Source organism: Gadus morhua, chromosome 13 (assembly GCF_902167405.1).
Source record: "Gadus morhua chromosome 13, gadMor3.0, whole genome shotgun sequence".
NCBI classification, from domain to species: domain Eukaryota; kingdom Metazoa; phylum Chordata; class Actinopteri; order Gadiformes; family Gadidae; genus Gadus; species Gadus morhua.
Window position 1 is genome coordinate 4,687,134 of NC_044060.1, and position 20,129 is coordinate 4,707,262.

Genomic DNA, 20,129 nt, shown 5'->3' on the forward strand with positions numbered 1-20,129 from the left:
CCTGGGCACCACCTGCACACAGACACACACACACACACACACACACACACACACACACACACACACACACACACACACACACACACACACACACACACACACACACACACACACACACCATAAGAGAGAGGAGGAGGAGGGAGGAGGGGAGGGAGGAGGGAGAGGAGAGAGAGAGGAGGAGAGAGGGGAGAAAGGAGAGAGGAGGGAGAGGAGAGAGAGGAGAGAGGAGGGAAGGGAGGAGAGAGGAGGGGAGGGAGGAGAGAAAGGAGAGAGAGGAGAGAGGAGAGAGGAGGGAGGGGAGGAGAAAGAAGAGGGAGGAAGGGGGAGGAGGAGAAAGGAGAGAGGAAGGGATGGAGGAGAAACAAGAGGTGAGGAGAAAGAGGAGCAGTACCGTTTGTGGGACCTGGCCCTGGGGGGGGCCGGTTTGTGGGTCATCATGTTGAGTCCAGTCATGGCCAGGCTCTGGAGGAGACTGAAGCGGTCGGCGTTCTCCTCCAGGACCCGCTGGTCTGGTCTAGAGGAGGAGACGGCAGACAAAGGACGAAGTGTTTCACTCCAGAGAACAAAACACGTCTCATTACGTCATCAGGGACGGCCTGCGCACAACAGCGGGTTCATTAAATACATAAACACGGGCCTGTTCTATGTATAGACAGTAGGGGCTGAAACCACCAAACACACGCACTCAAGAACGGGGGAGTCAGGGTACGATGCTGGGGGCTGCCACCCTGTCTGTGGTTTGTGTCTGTCTGTCTGCAGTGTGTGTCTGTCTGACTGTAGTGTGTGTCTGTCTGACTCTCTGTCTGTAGTGTGTGTGGGTCGATCTGTCTGTCTGTCTGTCTGTCTGTCTGTCTGTCTGTCTGTCTGTCTGTCTGTCTGTCTTTAGTTTGTGTCGGTTTGTCTGTCTGCAGTGTGTGTCTGTCTGTGTGTGTGTCTGTGATGTGTGTGCAGAGAATGTGTGTGTGTGTCTGTAATGTGTCTGTGCGTGCGTGTGTTTGTGTGTATGTAATGTGTGTGTGTGTGTGTGATGTGTGTGTGTGTGTACCTGTGAGGGGGGCCCATCAGGAGGTGGCAGAGCGACAGGGAGCTCGGAGACAGGTAGGGCTGCAGCAGGAGGCTGAGGAGTCCTACACCTGCACACACACACACACACACACACACACACACACACACACACACACACACACACACACACACACACACACACACACACACACACACACACACACACACACACACACACACACACACGATTTTAATTTTACCCTTTGTCTAGGTGAGACAGACAGACAGACAGACAGACAGACAGACAGACAGACAGACAGACAGACAGACAGGTTAGGGTCATACCATCTTGTCTGGCAGGGGCTGTTGGATCCCCGGTCAGGGTTGTACCATCTGGTCCGGTGGGGGGGGTCTTAGCGGGGAGCTGGGCAGCAAACGTCTCCTTGGTGATGAAACTATTTCCTGCTGGAGATGGACTACTGTTCCCATGATGCACCAGGGCCGGAGAGGCGTGCGCTCTGGGACTTCAAAGAGACAATTAGAATCATCTAATACCGTCCGATAACCCCCCCCCCCCCCCCCAACCCATCCCAACCCAACCAACCAGCTCTGACTAGTTAGAGCAGAAGGTACTAGTTAGAGTCATGAGAGACTGTTCTGAGAATCCGGGACTAGTTAGAGGAACTGGTGCGATAAGTTCCCTGGGATCTTTTATGACCTCAGTGAGTGGTTTTACGTCACCTCCGAAAGACGGACTAGTTAGAGTAGCAGGACTAGTTAGAGTACCAGGACTAGTTGGAGTAGCAGGACTAGTTAGACTAAAGTATCAGAGACTAGTTAGATGTAGTAGCAGGATTAGTTAGAGTAGCAGTGACTAGTTAGAGCAGGGTTGGGCAACTGGCGGCCCGCATCCTCACTCAGTCAGGCCCGCACATAATAAAAAAGAAAAAAAAGAATAATAATAATTGATCGAGTTACAGAAAACTCGGTCAAGAAAGATGAGAAGAATACATAGAATTCGAAGGCAAACCCATGCGTCTAGTTTGCTTAGAAGCGATATCAGTCATTAAAGATATCCACTTAAGTCGCCACTATAACTACTACAACTGCTTGTTGGGTTTGAGTTCATTGAGTTGTTGCACTTAATGTTGGGCCACTTTTTTTCAGTTTTTTGACTTCATTGAATGATGATGTATGTGAGCCCTTTGCAATGATAAAAATACTGACCATTCATGTGGCTGTTTGAGCATGGAAAACATGAAATGAATGTATGTTGGTTCAATTAACATACCGTACATAGGTAATGATTCTGGATGATATTTTAGGTAGTGGCCATCCCCAAAATGCACCAGAATACAGGAAATCATATCTACCAAATTCAAAATTGTGTAGCTTCTCTCAGCTCACGTTTAGTTGAAGTGTGCAGTCATGTGGCCCTCTTATGGTTATGATGAAAAATGTGGCCCTCTTTATCATGAAAGTTGCCCATCCCTGAGTTAGAGCATCAGGAAGGAGGAGGTGTTTGATGTCTCACCTGTTCCTGGCCAGAGGGGAGGAGTTCTTCACCAGTTTACTCCTCGTCTCGTTGATCTCAGCCTCCTTGAAGTGGAGCTCAGCCTGGAGGGACTGGATCTGAACCAAGAACATCACTCACATTCAGGATCTGAACCAAGAACATCGCTCACATTAGGATCTGAACCAAGAACATCGCTCACATTAGGATCTGAACCAAGAACATCGCTCACATCTGAACCACATCATCACAACACATTCAGGGTCTGAACCACATCTTCACAGAACACATTCAGGATCATAGACATCACAAGCGTTGTGGTAACGTTGAGGATCTGTGTGACGTAGATTGTGTGTATGGCGGTGCAGCCAGGTAGGCTTTGTTCCATTCCTCACCTTCTTCAACAGCTCCTTCTCCTTCTCCTGCTGCTCCTTGTGCTTCTGCCTCTCCAGCAGGAGGCGCTGCTCCCTCTGAACATCCTTCTCCTGCTGGACTCCTCTGAGGGAGTCCCTCAGCAGCCTGATCTCCCCCTCCTTCATCAACACCTGCTCCTCCACCTCCTTCAGCTGCACACACAGGGACACACACACACACACACACACACACACACACACACACACACGGTTATGTCTTTGTTATGTAATGGATTGGTTATTGGTATGTTAGAGTGGGGTAATGCTATGGTGTGGTTATGAAATGTGATATGGTGTGTGGTTATGTTATGGTTATGTAAAGGCTATGTTATGATGTGACTATGTTATGGTGTGGTTATGTTTTGGTTACGTCAGTGTGTGGTTATGATTCGGTTTAGTTAAGGTTATGGTCTTGTTATGTTATGGTCTTGTTATGTTATGGTGGTTATCCAATGGATATTTGATGGTAAGATTATGGTACAACACCTTCTCTCTGAGTTCTGACCGTTGAGTCTCCAGCAAGCTCTTGTAGTCTCCTGGGTCTGTAACACACACACACACACACACACACACACACACACACACACACACACACACACACACACACACACACACACACACACACACACACACTGTAGTGTTGTTGCACAAATGATTTTATTTGAATTCCAGTCAGGCCGACTCACCTTCTGCGCCAGGCCTCCCAGCAGGGTTTCCTCGGCTGTGATTGGCTATGGGTCCGGCCAATGGGAGTGGTCTGACGGCCTGAGAGGAGATGACGTCTATCTCGTCCAGGTCATCCTGGGTGAAGTCCTCGTCGTCTCCAAAGCATTCCACCGCACTCTGCTCCCCTCGCTGCCTTTTGGAGGGCGGGGCTTGCATGATGACGATGTCACACAGTCAGCTGTCACACAGGAAGCTGTTACACGGGAAGAAAGATTGAAGATGTGAAGGTGTGCAGTGCACCAAACCGAGTGTCATCTTCATTTTATGGCTAACTTCAACATGTTATTTTCCACCATTTGAAAACGTAGCAGCATCTTCTTACTGTCCGGCGAGCCCCGCTAAAGCATAATGGGGATCCTGCTATTTCTGCTGGTACCCAAGAAACTGTGGAATAGCCTGATATCCCTGTCTGCCCCTTCTTATGACACTTTAAAAACCAGACTAAAAACTTGTCTTTTCTCCATGGCCTTTGACTTTTTAAAAATCGTTCTGCTCATCATGAACACCTTTTACCTTCTGTTCTCTGTGTTATTGTCAGTATGTTATCATGGATGCTGTTTGAACTCACATTCTGTCAACTCAACTCTTTAAACTTTTTTCTTTCTGTGAAATATGCACCTCTTGGAAATGTCTGTTCTGTGTTATGTTGGGTTGTATATATTTGATGCTGTTTTGAGTCACATTCTGGACAGCAATTTTGTCAACTCTGAATATGGACTTTATAAATCGAATTTATAAATGTAAAAAATGGCCTTGACTGCTCCAACTGTGGTCCTGTCCTCTAGAGTAGTGAACTCTGGTAGATCTAGTAGTGTGAGGAGGAAGGACGTGGTGAATAGTGTCGGACACCCTGTTGTTTTGTGGCAGCAGGCTAACTTTCCCCCTCTTCAGCTCATCATTATAATCATCATCATCATCATGAAGCCAACAAGAGCTGAGACACCCAACCCGCACCGCTTCCTCATTTAACTCACCAACCACAGAGATGTGTGTCCTCAAACAGGTCCGCAGCTCTCCACATACAACCCGACACACCCCAGATCACTTTATAGTGGATATTCAACACCAAATTAATGTATTGATAAAAGTAGGATACATTTATGTTGTAAACTCATGTATTGTGAAGTAAACACACAGCCCGCTCAGCATGCAAGTTCACGGCCTCCTCTGGCCAATCCCTGTGCTCCGTTCTTCTTCTCTAGGAGAAGCTGCTCGCCTGAGGGCTGTCTGCCTCTTTACTGCCCCCTGCCGACAATATAGAGAATCGTATCTATATTAAATAAAGAGGTTATTATTGTATTAAAAATATAACTATTGCTGGATTAATTTAGAGCATTATATTACTTACCTCACTTAAATACAACAATAGATATATATTTAATACAATGATATGCTCTTTATTTAATACAGATACGATTATGATATAAAATAAAGAGCATATTATTGAATTAAATATATAACTATTGTTGTATGACATTTAGAGTCTAGAACCTATTTATTTACAAGCATAATGTCGTGTTAAATATAGAGCTATAGTCAGCACCAAACCAATATTCGTTGGTGATGAAACTTATTGTCAATCACTTAGGACAAAAGAGTCAGCTAAAGAAATGTAATGTAATGATACTATTTCTAACACAGAGTAACCTGCCAGCCTAGTCCCTATCAGTGTCAGTTAACACAGAGAGCAGTTCTGGCATTCAGTCTCATCTCAAAGAGCTCTTTAAAAACAATCCCTCATACGGATCATTTAAATACATGCAAAAACATCCACACGCTCATAGCAGTCAGTCTTTTATAACCTGCGGGAAAAGTAGGTGTTCACTACGACCTTTATTCCTGAAATACAGCAATTTACAATCATAGAAAATAAGTGTAAACTGGAACTAAATAAGTTGCTATAATATTGTTCAGCCTAAATATGGTAATATGGATTATTATTTCAGAACTGATGTTGCTTTGTGTTTTCCATCATATATTTTGCGTTCATTTGATTTTGCTAAATAAAAACACTGAAAGTGTGTCCAGCGTTTATGGCTTTTTGTTCCCACTGTCTCACTGGCCTTGCTGCTGTCATAATTGTACATTAAAGACGCTGGTACTCTTTGCTCAGCCACTGCATGTATTTATCTTTATTTTAACATTTGCGAGGTGGTTAGGTCGTTCTACTTCATAAAAAATTATGAAGTAGAACTGGACTTAATTAACAGTATATAATGTAAGTTAATATTCTGACCATAATCGATTTAATAATACTCTATCTAATCTAATTTGTAGGGTCTAAAGGAGTACGTGAAATGCAGTGGAATCTACAGAACGGACTTGCAGAAATAGAATATTATATTTATAAGTATGCCTTAATTAGTTAATAATCCCATTAACATGAGACTTGTGTATTCTACTAAAAGTGTCCTAGAAGTCAAACCCCCTCTCAGAGGAGACGCGTATAACCACTGAAAACGATCTATTCTCTCTTCCCTGTTACGTCCTTCCACTAAACTTAAGAGAATGGCAGTTTTGCGGAAAAGCAGGATAATACATCCATATTTTGAATTCGTTAGCTTTTGAGGTTGATTCCGTGTTTGATAATTCCAAGCAGAGGAACATTATGAGTCTTTCTTAGAAAGTTTGTATTCAAAACTAAATGGAAAATATTATTCTACACACTGGTCCTTTAAATGTACTTTTTTTATCAGGCGTTTCATGAATCACTGAAACTTGGAAACGAAGAGACGTAATTTTCGATGTGACCTATAACGACAGGGACACAATCCTTGTGACCAGAGCTTGTGGCCAATGGGAGCCGAGTGGGCGGAACATCCTGGTAGTCTCGCAGTTAGCGGCAGCTCAGCAGCTCCTGCTGCCGCACGTCGTCAAACTCTGCCAGGGTACTTCTCAGCTGGTCGCCCGGGGGGCTTCAGTGCGGTTTATGGTTCTGTTATGGACTTAGTGGACAAAATGGACGAGAATGAGTGGAACTATCACGGCGAGGGGAACAAAAGCCTCGTAGTTTCACACGTACAGGTGAGAAAGGCTAGGCTAACTAGCAGCTTGTTGATGGGGTGTTTACCGGTGAGGCTAGGCTAAGCTAGGCTACACAAGGAGCCCGACGTTCAGCCGACGAAGCCGGGGTCGGAACCCAGAAATTCAGTCCCACGACTCCAGCTCCCGGCTCTGTCGGCTGACACGGAGTCATGGCTCCTCGGACCACCCGAGTGAACTCCTCTGAACAACTTATTTAGAAACTTCACTAACTTATATAAGTTTTTGGGGATGATGTCTCGTGAAGGACGCTGACCAGGAGGCGGGTCGCGAACTTCACTCTGGGTGAAGCGGGGACGCGTCCCGTCCCGTCTTGTTGGGCAAGACACGCTGTTTGTGTGGGTGAGGGTGAGGGGGTGTTGACGGACCGGTTGATAACCAGTTGTCCTATGCAAATAATCTGGCAGGATGGGTGCGGTACTAGGTGGTCATAGTCACTTTATTCAGTGAAAGGTTTTTAACCTCTTAATGTTTCAGACCCGCCTAGGGCACCTCATAGGGCTTTGTACATGCCCTTGTTTATTGTCTTGTACTCGTATGTTGTGTGTCCCACATGCCCTAACGCACCGTGACTATCTTCATACTAATGTCCTAACGGAAAGATAAAGTTATTTGAGTTGAATGGTACGAGATGGGGAAATGACGCATGTTTTATATTTCATTCAACGTCAATAAGTTGTCATTTCTGTCATTTACTTATGACTTTTCTGTTGTTCTGGGCTGTGTTCAGATGTCCAGGGTTCTACGCCTCCTCAAGTACTCGTCAGAAGATGCTGAGAATGCCCCACAGGTGAGAAAACGACTACAACTAATGCAATACTACTACTGTTTAGGGTTTGCACCATTCTAAAAATAGTATCATGATTTCTTGCTCGGAATTGAGGTCGAGATTCTCTAGTGACTTATTTTCAAATATAAATGTTTATTGAACTCATTTACACGATATACATGGACACTCAACAGAGACTATGACTGTAACTGATATAGGACTGGCACATAAACAAAGGACAACAGAAAGGGAACACTCCTCTTTTTAGCTTCAATGCAACCGCTTCATGAATCTGACGCTGAACATTCACACAATCAACCTCAGTCTCTTTTAATCTCTTACTTACACAACATCGGTCAGGGTGAATGTAGGAGCGCTTGTTTTGATGCAGCTGATGTCCCTCATCAAATGCGGCAGAATAGCTGTCATCAAGAAATTAGATCTCGTGGAGTTATGTATCGAGTTTGTGATTTGAATATGATTTATCGTGCTGCGCTACTACTACTGGACCCTTTCCTAAACGTGTCTGCTATGTTGTGTGTCTTGTGTGTGTCTATTGTGCGTCTTGTGTGTAGACTACAGAGGAAACGTTCAGGCAGATGGAGAACATCGTCGACTTCAGTAACAACGTGATGAGTCCTCTACTGGGAGACAAGTTCGTCCACAGTGGAGTAAGACCCCTATCTGTCCCTCCATCTGTCTTTCTGATTCTCTACTTATCGCTCTACCTGTCTGTCTGCCTGTGGGTCTCTCTGCCTGCCTGTCTCGCTAACTGTCATTCTCATTCTCTACCTGTCTGTCTCTCTACCCGTCTGTCTGACGTGATGCTGTGGGGTGTAGAGAGGCAGCAGACCAGCGAGCCATTGTTGCCATGTTACAATAGAAAACATGACTATTCCGCAGAGGCGGTGTTGCCCTTGGAAACAAGCGACTAAAGTCCCTTTTTTGTCAACAGGAAGTTGTCAAACTGCCACTGGAGTTTGTCAGACAGCTGTCTATCAAGGTTCAACACCACAGACCAGGTGGGCGGGACAAGGCTGTGTTCTGATGGGGATGGTGGATATGTTCTGTGTCTGCTGGATCTATATACTGAAGTGTGTGTGTGTGTAGCCTGGAGGTGTGATAAGGTGATGGATATCTACAGCGGTGCTGCCCTCTGTCTGCCCAACCTGACCACCCCCTCCATACCGACGCACAACCCCCCGCTCTGCGTGGAGATAAAGGTAATACTCACACACGCCTCGGTACAGCGCTACAGGAATCGAGCGCATATACAATGTATTACTGAAGTGCTTCACAACATCCTTCTCTCTCCATTCGCTCAGCTCTTGAGCAGCTCTAGAAAAGGCCTTGAGCAGCACTGGAGCAGATCTAGGTCAGCTGTATGGCATCACTAGATCAGGGCTGGAGCAGCAGTGTCGTGGCAATTTCTCTATCAGAGTTTGCGTCTAAGACGGATGAGATATTTAGATGCAAAAAGCACACAATACTGTAGACAATTGGTGGTCATATATATTTAATAAAAGTACGAACAAAGATGCATCACAAAATGCATCAACAAACAATAAAACAGGCAAACATTACAATAATCTGCGTCTTACTTCATACTCTAAAGGTACGCTCTGAGAAGTCCGCTGAGTAGCTAAAGTTAGGAGCTTTTATACACTTAGATCGGATCCTTGAGGGCAGTTGGCCCCCAATAAACCAAAAGCATTTGTTAACCAGATGTTAATCTATTGATTGAAGTTTCTTCAGAGGTTAAGAAGGTGGTTGAGGCTGTTCCTTATCACCCTTTTGCTTCTCTACGCTCCCCAGGGGGTCAAGTAAAACAGGCCCAAACCAAACTACAGACAACACGGAAAAGGAATGTGAAACCAGATTACATCACATGAAACACTAAGAATTACACTTTAGACGACCCTGAACGTAACATGTAGATTTTCCATCCCAGCAGTGAAGCGGGTTAGATCAGCTCCAGATGGAGCAGCATCTGGGCTGGAGCAGCTCTAGAGCAGGCCTTGAGCAGCTCTAGAGCAGGCCTGGAGCAGCTCTAGAGCAGGCCTGGAGCAGCTCTAGAGCAGGCCTGGAGCAGCTCTAGACATGGGGCTGTCCTGAGAGCCAGACATACGGGCAGGAGGAGGTTGGACAGGAGGAAGGGTTGGCGGGCCAGGAACTAGTTGATATTCTGAATGTGTCTCTGTTGAATGGAGGAGTTTCTGAGCCAGTAAGAAGTGTCACAACTTCACTAAACCCTTGCTATGGCAACCATGGTACTCGTCGGCTATTGGTCGAAACAGCATCCCTCCCTACCTGCTATTGGTCTAAATAACTGGTTTTCATGCAGAAAGGCCATGAAACCAACCGGTTTGAACTGCCGTGTTGTGCTTCAAGGAAACGTCTTGCTGCTTGTCATCCTGCATCCCGGGTTGACATGAGGGCATTAGTTCTCAACCCGCGGCCCAGGAGCCAACGCAAGTCTATTTGCCTTTTCCTTGTTACATGTAGCGGAACATGGTAAGTAAGTTTGCACTGGGCGCCGCCCTTGGTAGCCCCAAACCTCTGTGTGAATAAAGCTGCTGCCAGCTTATGGAAGGCCTATTACTATGCAATTTGTGTTTGCTAAACGTGATGACACCCATATTTGGTCATGGCCATATATGGATCAGAGGTCAGGGCACTTAATTAGCACTCTTGGGTGTGGTGGATAGTCATTATAAATGGCTGAGATAACGATGGCAAAGTAACAGAGTTGATGGATTGATGCAACCTCTTAATTAATGGGACTTTGACTCTTCTGCACAATAATTAACCGCTTGATCCTGTTACGACCAGGAGAACTGTTAGACTTTTACTGTCGATTATGTGAATTATGGTTTTTATTCTAATTAATGGTGCTACAGTTGCCTTGTTGACGCCGTTAGACACACCCTAATGGGTGGCATGTGGCTCAGGAGGCAGAGCGGGCTGGCTGGTAACCGGAAGGTTGCTAGTTCATGTGTGCCCTAGTGTCGAGGTGTCCCTGAGCAAGGCACCTCACCCCGTCTGCTCCCGACGAGCTGGCTGTCGCCTCACCCGGTTGACTGGGGGGGGCAATATTGTTTTGATCGCTTTGAGGGGCCACTGGTTCAGAAATGCGCTGTATAAATGCAGTCCGTTCATCATCTAATGGAGAAATTAACCGGTCTGTAGCGCAAGAACTCTTTTGTGTTGCTCTATTAGTATTTCAAGGATATTCTTTTCCGTATGAGGCGTGGGCAAGGGGGGGGGGGGGGGGGGGGGGGGTTCCCCCAGTTCCGCTGGCCCCCAGACTTCCCCCAGTTCCGCTGGCCCCCAGACTTCTCTGACGCCCTGTCGATGTGGGGGTCCAACCCTGGCAGCGGTCTGCGGCGGTCTTGGGCCTGGCCCAAGGGGGTGAACCCCTCCAGTTATACACCGCTCAGCTATAGATATCAATCAGCCTGAGTTCATATAAGTGTTATAACTATGCTGCTGGTACTAATGGTAATATCATAATCTAAACGCAATTATTCAGTGATGATTATTCATTATTATAATTGTGAGTTGAGTTCTTGTTCTTTTTGTGTATTATCTCTAATTTTAGACTTACCTTAGGAGTTGTTCTGCCTTATTTGAAGCCTGAAAACTGTCCAAACGCTTTGTCAGGCCTTCAAGTTTAGTTTCAATATTCAGGCTTTTACTTTGAAAAAAAAAAACTCCCAGAGATCTTTGGTTGCATCATTGGGTTGTTAGGGTAACCTTATTTTTGGTACTTCCCACTCACCAGCCTGCATCGCTGGCCTCAATGAAGCGGAGCATAACAAACCCTTGGTTGTGGTGTGTCTCGCAGCCCCACCGGGCTCCAGTGAGCCTTCCTGGCCCTCTCTCCCTCATATTCCCTCTTTCTTGCCTTTAACTCTTCCCGGGATCATCCACTCCGACTAGGGATCCGAGGAAGCCCAAAGTACTCACTTTTTTATTTTTTAATCTATATATTCTTTTTTATATATATATTTTTTTTCAACATTTTAAGTCTGCGATATTATCCACCAATGTATGAGAAGTTGAACCTGTACTGTAACAGTCTATGTGGGCCACCCCCCCCCCCCCCCCCCCCACCATAGTCACAGTGGCCTCACAGCTTCTATCGGCTCCTTAAGGCAAATTTCCGCCAGATCCGTCTCAGAAGCGTCACGGCAGTAAATCGTTCGCCGCAGACAATAGAAACCATTCTAGTCAATGTAGGCTATTCCACTGGCTACGGTCGCGGCACGGCACAGCAAGTCTAGTGTCACCGTTAGCGAGCTGGCGTCTTGCTGAGGACTACATTGTGACGTTGCTGAGCCATATCTCAGCCGGAACGTGTCCGGACCGCTTCTAGTGTGGATTGCGGTACGGAACACAGCCGCTATGCTGCCGTACCGCTTCTCGACGATTTTTTTTGTCGAGATTCAATCAATGTAGCTACAGGTGTGTGTTTACCAAAGGTGAACCCGGGCCAGTGTTAATGTAAACCCCTGTATCTTATCTGTCCTTACCCGTGTCATTCTAACGTCTATCTCTCTCTGTTTTCAGCCCAAGTGTGGTTTTCTCCCGTCGCCAGAACACGTCAGTAAGGACATCAAGACCAAAGTCTGTCGCCACTGTATGCACCAACGCTACAAGGTACTATACCACTACCATACTACTGTATGCACCAACGCTACAAGGTACTATACCACTACCATACTACTGTATGCACCAACGCTACAAGGTACTATACCACTACCATACTACTGTATGCACCAACGCTACAAGGTACTATACTACTGTCTGCACCAATGCTACAAGGTACTATACCACTACTAAACTGCTGTATGCACCAACTCTACAAGGTACTATATCAGTACTTTACTACTTACTAAGAAGCTGGAAGGTTTGCATTCCAGAACGTGTCATCCCGTATGTTTGGGTAGGGCACTTCTTATCATTGAAAGTTCAGTGTCACCCGTGGTGTTGTAAGAGGGGTGGGCCCTAGATTCAGACCACATCTCGACTTAAAATAACCGAAAGAGGAAATAAAGTCTCATGTGTATGCATGTCAGCACATTGACTAATGTGTAGGACGGAATGGGTCTGGGAATATCACGGCTGGCTCCGATGCATAATCTAACACTTCGGATAATTGTTTGGCTTTCCTAAATAATGTTCAGGCAATTTTTTTTATTGTATTCCCTCTATTCATAAATGGATGTCAGGGCTAGGGTTAGAGGGCTAGGGCTAGTGGCATACCAAAGAGGCTTTCCCACCCTGGGCATATGGTCTGACTAAGTGGTCACATGGTCTGTTAACTGGTCACATGGTCTGTTAACTGGTCACATGGTCTGTTAACTGGTCACATGGTTTGTTTGACTCCAGGTGGCAAGCGGAAAGTGGAAGAGGAAAAGTCTGTATTGCCCCCTGGACCTTTTCTCAGGGTAAGACCACATGGACTGCACATACTACTACTACTACTACTACTACTACTACTACTACTACTACTACTACTACTACTACTACTACTACTAGTTATACTACTAAATGTACTGCACATACTACTACTACTACATGTACTGCACATACTACTACATGTACTGCAGTATTATATCTGTGTGTGTGTGTGTGTGTTACAGGAACAGACAGAGGATGTATTTTGCCATCAAACACCTGATCGAAGAGCCTCAGAACAACTTTAAGATCTTCAAGGTGAGACACGTGCACACGCCCACCAGCCACGCCCGCCGGACTCGTGGTGTTTGGGATGTGTGTTTTATAAAGTGTGTGTATCTGTGTACCAGGGAGGGAAGTGTATCCATGGCGACCGGGATGAGATGCTGTCGGTCAGCTCCCTGCTGCAGAAGCTCCGGCCGTACTTCAGCTGTGGAAACGGACGCAACAAGACGGTGCTGCATGACTTCATCCAGGTCAGCCCTACCGCTGTAGACCAGAGCCCTACCCCTGTAGACCAGAGCCCTACCGCTGTAGACCAGAGCCCTACCCCTGTAGACCAGAGCCCTACCGCTGTAGACCAGAGCCCTACCCCTGTAGACCAGAGCCCTACCGCTGTAGACCAGAGCCCTACCCCTGTAGACCAGAGCCCTACCGCTGTAGACCAGAGCCCTACCGCTGTAGACCAGAGCCCTACCGCTGTAGACCAGAGCCCTACCGCTGTAGAGCAGAGCCTACCGCTGTAGAGCAGAGCCCTACCGCTGTGGACCAGAGCCCTGCCGCTGTGGACCAGAGCCCTACCGCTGTAGACCAGAGCCCTACCACTGTAGGGCTCTGGTCTCGAGGTTATGGTCTCCTGTTGAGGTGTTTAGGACCCTCGGATGACGGTTACTACTTTATGTTCAGGACCCTCCAGATGCTGTAGAGGAGATGTTTGGGGTGTAGGCTGAGTGTGTGCGTGTGTTTCAGGTGTTGGTGGACAGTCTGCTGAGTAGTGATGAAGAGGGTGATGAAGGTGTGGAGCGCAGGCTGGAGGGGAGGATGGTGTGCGAGGCCAGCCTCTGCTCTACCGAGTTCCTCCGCACAGGTAGAACACGTTTCCAACTACATCCTGCTGCTTTTCAGAGTAAGAGCCCCCCAGCTAAGTGTGTGTGTGTGTGTGCGTGCGTGTGTGTGTGTGTGTGTGTGTAGACCCCCAGCCCCTTCCCAGAGACAGTGTGCTTGGTAGGATCCTTCAGGTCCAGCTGCTGGACTCTCTGGACATCGAGGGGCTGCTCCCCCTCTACCGCAGGGTGGAGCAGTACCTGCACCACTTCCCCAAGGAGAGGTAACCATAGCGACCCCACGCACAACGCTCCACTACAGTAACCATAGCCACCCCACGCACAACGCTCCACTACAGTAACCATAGCGACCCCACGCACAACGCTCCACTACAGTAACTGTAGGAACCCCACGCACAACGCTCCACTACAGTAACCATAGCGACCCCACGCACAACGCTCCACTACAGTAACCATAGCGACCCCACGTACATCGCTCCACTAGTTACCATAGCGACCCCACGCATCACACTCCACTACAGAAACCATAGCGACCCTACGTACAACGCTCCACAACCGTAACCATGGTGACCCTTGCGTGTCGGTGCAGGAGCCGCCTGCAGATCGACGGGCCGTATGACAAGGCCTTCCTGGAGAAGCTACAGAAGTGCCCGGCTGAGGACGACGGGTCCATAGAATACGCTGTCGCCAAGGTAACCATAACTCATCACGAGGAGGGTTGTGTGTATCGAGTACTATGAACGTGTGACGTCTGATGTCGGTTGGTCTTTGTGTTTAGGTGCAGCAGTACCGCGTTGCCATGACGGCCAAGGACTGCTCCATCATGGTGACCCTGGTCCCCCGTCGCGACGAGGAGGACGGGAGCGAACGGTGAGGAAGGCCCTGAGCTGCTCTGTGTGTGTGCGCCACGGGGGTTTGTGTTATGGTGCGCTCCAGGCAACCCCTAACCCGTGTTCACAGAACGGCAGTCAAACCCGCAACTCACTACGTGATAACTCGTACCGGATCGATGTATTCCCAGGTCCAGCTCGTAACTTACGGGCTAAAACGTGTCCCTTGAACGCAGCATTAAAACGTGCGTATTCGTCCAGTTTTCGCCCTGCTGCTCGTATCTGCTCTGCCGTAATTCAGTCGGCCCTCCACTTGCGTGTTCTACACGCCATGTTATGCAGAAACAGCCGATCTAAAATTCGCGTATCGGAGAATTGGCGTCGAACTGCGAGCGAATTTGCATCGGTATCTCTCAGCGGGTTCCGTCGCGGTTCAGAGTGTACTTGTGAGGAACCACCCCCGGTCCTCTGGGTAACTCCCTCCACAAAGGCACTGGGATGAAGAGCTCCCCTGCTGCGTCTCAGTGCTCTGTGGAGACCGGCTCGTCGTATGCAGCCCTGCTAGGCTGCCATTTTGAAAACATTCTGAGGGGAACCCTGCCTAGCAACGGTTAAAGTTCTCACCCTGGTGGTAAATTCAATTTCTTTCAGCTTTCCCCGGTCATTTGAGGCTGCGATCTAGAAACGAAAGCTGAGGTTTTGTGAGTAATAATAGGGATGTATGGATGTTATACGTCGTCCTGCTACTGGAAAACAGGCGTTGTGTAGCACCTTATCCTAGCTGTCTCTGTTGTATACGGGAATGGGTTAACCTAGTGATTGTTAGTGCTTGGCCCTTGGCTCTATGAACATCCTTACTGTACCGACAGAGACATACTGTTGTTTGTCCTTCTTCTGACCGATGGACTCATTGTCAGGCCCAATCCCATTTATACCCCTTACCCCTACCCCTTCCCCCTCCCCCTTTTGAAACAAGGGGGGGGGGGAAGGGGTAAGGGATAGAAATGGGATTGGGTCAGAGATATACTGTTGTTTGTCCTTCTTCTGACCGATGGACTCATTGTCGGCCTCTTTGGGTGTATGCGTCGGCTGAGTGCCCTAATGTAACGTGTGGTCCTCCCAGCAGCGCGGCCTTCTCGTTCTCCGCCTCCATCCTGGACCTGGACCCCAAGCCCCAGGACGGGGTGCGGCGCCAGCAGCGTCTGGACCACCGCGTGGTCTCGGCCTACCTGAGGGACGACCCGGGGCCCAGCCCGCCGCTCTACCCAGAATGCACCCTGCTCATTCACCCCGTATGAAGGCTGGGAGGCGCCTGGACGCCATAGCGACGGCCGCGGGTGCGACCGGTCGCTTGCTGGCTGTTTTGATATCGGATGTTGCTAGGCAACGGAGCAGCGAGGTCGCGACCCCGCGGCAGGTACTATTTTATCGGGAATAAAGCGGACTAGTTTCCTGAGATGGTTGTCATGGCGACTCCCTTCGGCCTTATCGGACGGCTCCCTTTCCGCCGTCTCCATGACAACGATGCGGCAGGATAAAAAAACACGAGTGACGTGGGTGTGGTTCTGCCGTCTCCATGACAACGCTGCTGAAGGAGGAAAACAGGAGTGACACGTGTGTGTGTGTGTGTGTGTGTGTGTGGTGGGTCTGACGTCTCCATGACGAGCCTGCTGAAGGATGAGAACAGGTGATTGACGTGTCGGGGTCTGCCGTCTCCATGACGACGCTGCTGAAGGATGAGAACACGAGTGACCATGTGTTGGTGGGTGTGGGTCTGCCGTCTCCATGACGACGCTGCTGAAGGATGACAACACGAGTGACCATGTGTGGGTGGGTCCCAGTGCCATAGGAGGCTTATTAGGTGGGGGTCTTTAACATTAAAAATATTAACTTCTGCTGTGGCGTGTTGATGACATCAGCAGCAGCTAACCGTATGTGCCACGTGACATCACCGCGACTCATCCAGTCAGAGCCATGGGGGCGTGTCCTGGTGATGTTTAGTTTCACTGTGACCAGACTAGCTGACAGTACAAAGGAGACTGGGAGTCTGTTTGTATTTAAATTATTTATTTTTCTAGTGCTTTCAATAATGACGTGTAAAGCCTGAAGATGTTTGTATTCAATAAAGGGTTTCTGGAAGAAAAACCGGCCTTCTGATTCTAAGAAAAGTACAGTACAGACTGAGTATTTCTAACTGTTGGTCATACCAATATTAATATCACACACAGTATTACTTATGCTATAAGGTAGGAATAGCAGTATTTCATATCAGACGGCGCGTTGCTAAAAGCCAGGAGGAGGTGCTGGGGTCTAGCGGCTGAGTGCCAGGATGATGTTCTCCAGGGCAGCTTCGATCCCCAGGACGGAGAGCAGGCTGTGGAAGGACTCGGGAGCGCCCTCCAGTGTCCCGGCTGAATCCATGAGGAACTCTGGAGAGAAGGTGTTGGTGAGGAGGATGTGAGTCTCACTCAGACTTTAGATGAAGGTCTGAGTTCTGACAGCAGGCGAGCTCAGCTCTGGGTGAAGGGGTGAACCGGGGGTAATTCACGCCTCGTGTCAATCACCTCGCCGGAGGCGGGAAGCTGGAAGCGCCTGATTACCAAATACAAACTCTGCCAGCGTTGGGGAATTTATCTTCTCACATTAAAGGCGGGAAGACAGCCCGTCTGTACAGGACGTTCTTGGAGAGCTTCAAAATGTGTCATGTTTTAATATGAAAATTAATTGATGGATCATTATAATCTGTCATAGTATATGTATTATACCATTAGAAGATAAATATGTATTAGAATATAATTATCATATTGTTAAAGTGTTAGTTAACTCCCTGGGTCAACACATAAAAAAAACAAAACATTTGGCTGACAGTTCTAGGAAGGAGGGGACATGTCATCCCCATGGTTACGACCTACGGCAACCTTGATACTGCTTCATAAGCTAGTCCAGTTTTTGTGTGAGCCTTTTTATGAGCTAAATGAAATGCCCCACACACTGTTGTTAAAAAACGAATGGTGATGCAATATGATTTATTAACATAATTATATTATAATTCCTATCCTAATACCTATCCTTATAACAAGCTAATATATTCATATCATGATGTTTTTGTAGATTATATGATGGGGTGTTAATAGGTCATTATCATACTGAATCACGAGAGAATGATATCATCATGCTGCGATGTGTTCGAGGCGAGCTCGAAGACCTCCGTTTGATTCTCTCTGGTGACCTCTTTGGCAGTAAGCGGTCATTGTTCCGAAGGATCTGACAGGATCATACTGCACATGCAAGGCCTTTCATCAGTGGGCTCAGCCACCATTATGTAACCTCATGCGCTTGAAACTTATCAGATACATTTAAATTAAAACCTTCCTCAATAGATCTTACAGCATCAATTGATCTCACCTTTCTTGGGAGCTCTGGGCAGGAGGTGGATCTGAGGTATGACTTCACCTTCTTTAGACACCGTCATTGACCAATGAACAGCCAGAACACAGCTAGAGTGACAGACGGGTACATATGAACAACCAATAGACAGCCAGAGCTCAGATTGATAAACCGGGCTATCAAACTAGCCATTTGAATCTTTATCACGTCAAGGTGACCTGGGCAATACGCCTGCAATAGTGCCTTTGTTTTAGAGTCACTTACCTACTTTACTTTACCTTAGCTTCAGTGACATATACAATTTGATTTATATGCAAAAAGATTGTTTACATTCAACTCTTAACAAATCATTTCCTCCTGATCCATAAAGTCATCTGAATGACACCGGGGCCGGGGGGACAGAAACAGACAGGAGTCCAGTGAGAGCAGAGCGACAGGCATTGGTGAGACAGACAGGTGTTTACCTAGGAAGCTCTGGAGGGCTCAGGGTCATGACCTCCGACACCAAACCTTCTGGAAGAGACACCACAGTCGGGTACTTCTCCTGGAAAGAGAGAGACGGGTATATAGAATTAAATGTAGAGCGAGAAACAGATGAAGAGAGAGACAGGTAGAGAAACGTGTAGAGAGAGACAATTATAGAGAGACAGGTAAAGTAACACGTAGAGAGAGACAGGACAAAGGGAGACAGGCAGAGATGTTTAGAGAGAGAAAGATGTACAGAGACGTGTAGAGAGACAGAGACAGAGGCAGGTAGAGAGGTCACTACAGGCAGAGGACATAGACCCGGTCCAGACCACGTGTGGAGGTTCTGGAAGTGTTCTGCTGAGGAGACAGGAACGTTGTGGCAGAAGCAGATGTTACATGAACCTTCATCTGCCTGATCCATCTCTTCTTCTACACCCTGATGTTCTAACTACTGCTTAATCACTGGCGCTCGGACATGCCGACGCACACGGAGCCAGCCCGTCGGGAGCGCTTAGGGTGAGGTGCTGGCTCAGCTCGGAGGAGCCGGGGATCGAACTAGCAACCTTCCGGTTACCAGCCAACCCCGCTCTACCTCCTGAGCCACATGCCGCCCAGGGTCTGTCCTGGGGGCCCCTGGGGCAGAGGACGGGGACCACACTGCTGAGGGTCTGTCCTGGGGGCCCCTGGGGCAGAGGACGGGGACCACACTGCTGAGGGTCTGTCCTGGGGGCCCCTGGGGCAGAGGACGGGGACCCCACTGCTGAGGGTCTGTCCTGGGGGCCCCTGGGGCAGAGGACGGGGACCACACTGCTGAGGGTGTGTCCTGGGGGCCCCTGGGGCAGAGGACGGGGACCCCACTGCTGAGGGTCTGTCCTGGGGGCCCCTGGGGCAGAGGACGGGGACCACACTGCTGAGGGTCTGTCCTGGGGGCCCCTGGGGCAGAGGACGGGGACCACACTGCTGAGGGTCTGTCCTGGGGGCCCCTGGGGCAGAGGACGGGGACCACACTGCTTGCTCCCATCTGTTCCATGCCCCCCCGAGGCAGAGGAGTGTGTTCAGCAGGAGACTCCTTCTGCCCCCAGAGCCCCCCCTCCCTGCCTTCAGGCTGTTCTACGTGTCCTTGGCCGAGGGCCACAGCCCCCTCCCCCCTGGACCACGCCCCCCTCACTCTGCCCCCCTCCCCTTGGTCACGCCCCCCTTGGCCACGCCCCCCTTCCCCTTCAATGCGACTTGCGAATAGTCACAGAGGGACTTGTTTTTATCATTGCATTTACCCAATACACACCGTTCTATTCTCATGTACTTAACTGTTTCAACTTGCACTCTGGAAGCTCTCTGCAAGCACTCAAGTACTCTGCTATTTGTTCAGCTTGTTTTTACTTTGTTGCAATATGTGTGTTTATCGTTTTATCTTGTCCTGTCTTGTTCTGCCAAAGTAATTTCCCCCCA

General features: G+C 48.3%; 3 protein-coding genes across 7 annotated transcripts in view; 1 reads left to right on the plus strand and 2 right to left on the minus strand.

The window, feature by feature from the left end:
• Positions 1-4,838, minus strand: part of atrip (ATR interacting protein) — a 10,103-nt gene extending 5,265 nt beyond the window's left edge. Inside the window, exons 1-9 of the mRNA XM_030375391.1 lie at positions 4,632-4,838; positions 3,618-3,850; positions 3,418-3,473; positions 2,914-3,084; positions 2,540-2,637; positions 1,351-1,529; positions 1,046-1,133; positions 392-514; positions 1-12 (exon numbers count right to left, since the gene is read on the minus strand). The exon at positions 1-12 is cut by the window's left edge and continues 175 nt beyond it. Of these exons, the coding sequence (XP_030231251.1) occupies positions 1-12; positions 392-514; positions 1,046-1,133; positions 1,351-1,529; positions 2,540-2,637; positions 2,914-3,084; positions 3,418-3,473; positions 3,618-3,813 (923 nt within the window). The 5' untranslated portion in view covers positions 3,814-3,850; positions 4,632-4,838. The remainder of the gene's footprint in view (positions 13-391; positions 515-1,045; positions 1,134-1,350; positions 1,530-2,539; positions 2,638-2,913; positions 3,085-3,417; positions 3,474-3,617; positions 3,851-4,631) is intronic.
• A 1,621-nt stretch (positions 4,839-6,459) lies between these two features.
• Positions 6,460-16,563, plus strand: ippk (inositol 1,3,4,5,6-pentakisphosphate 2-kinase). Of its 2 annotated transcripts, none has more exons than XM_030374011.1 (14): positions 6,460-6,681; positions 7,430-7,489; positions 8,044-8,139; positions 8,424-8,490; positions 8,579-8,691; positions 12,041-12,130; positions 12,863-12,921; positions 13,117-13,189; positions 13,282-13,407; positions 13,901-14,018; positions 14,123-14,258; positions 14,585-14,687; positions 14,774-14,865; positions 15,949-16,563. In XM_030374011.1, exons 1-14 carry the CDS (start codon positions 6,598-6,600, stop codon positions 16,121-16,123), a joined length of 1,392 nt encoding a protein of 463 aa, XP_030229871.1. In that variant the 5' UTR covers positions 6,460-6,597; the 3' UTR covers positions 16,124-16,563. The 2 variants fall into 2 exon arrangements, with proteins under 2 accessions (XP_030229871.1, XP_030229873.1); XM_030374013.1 differs by having other exon boundaries at positions 15,952-16,563.
• A 312-nt stretch (positions 16,564-16,875) lies between these two features.
• cenpp (centromere protein P) overlaps positions 16,876-20,129 on the minus strand; it is a 44,912-nt gene continuing 41,658 nt past the window's right edge. For all 4 annotated transcript variants that reach the window (XM_030374016.1, XM_030374019.1, XM_030374017.1 and 1 more), the window contains exons 7-9: positions 18,677-18,756; positions 18,231-18,322; positions 16,876-17,254 (exon numbers count right to left, since the gene is read on the minus strand). In XM_030374016.1, coding sequence (XP_030229876.1) covers positions 17,136-17,254; positions 18,231-18,322; positions 18,677-18,756 — 291 coding nt within the window. In that variant the 3' untranslated portion in view covers positions 16,876-17,135. The remainder of the gene's footprint in view (positions 17,255-18,230; positions 18,323-18,676; positions 18,757-20,129) is intronic.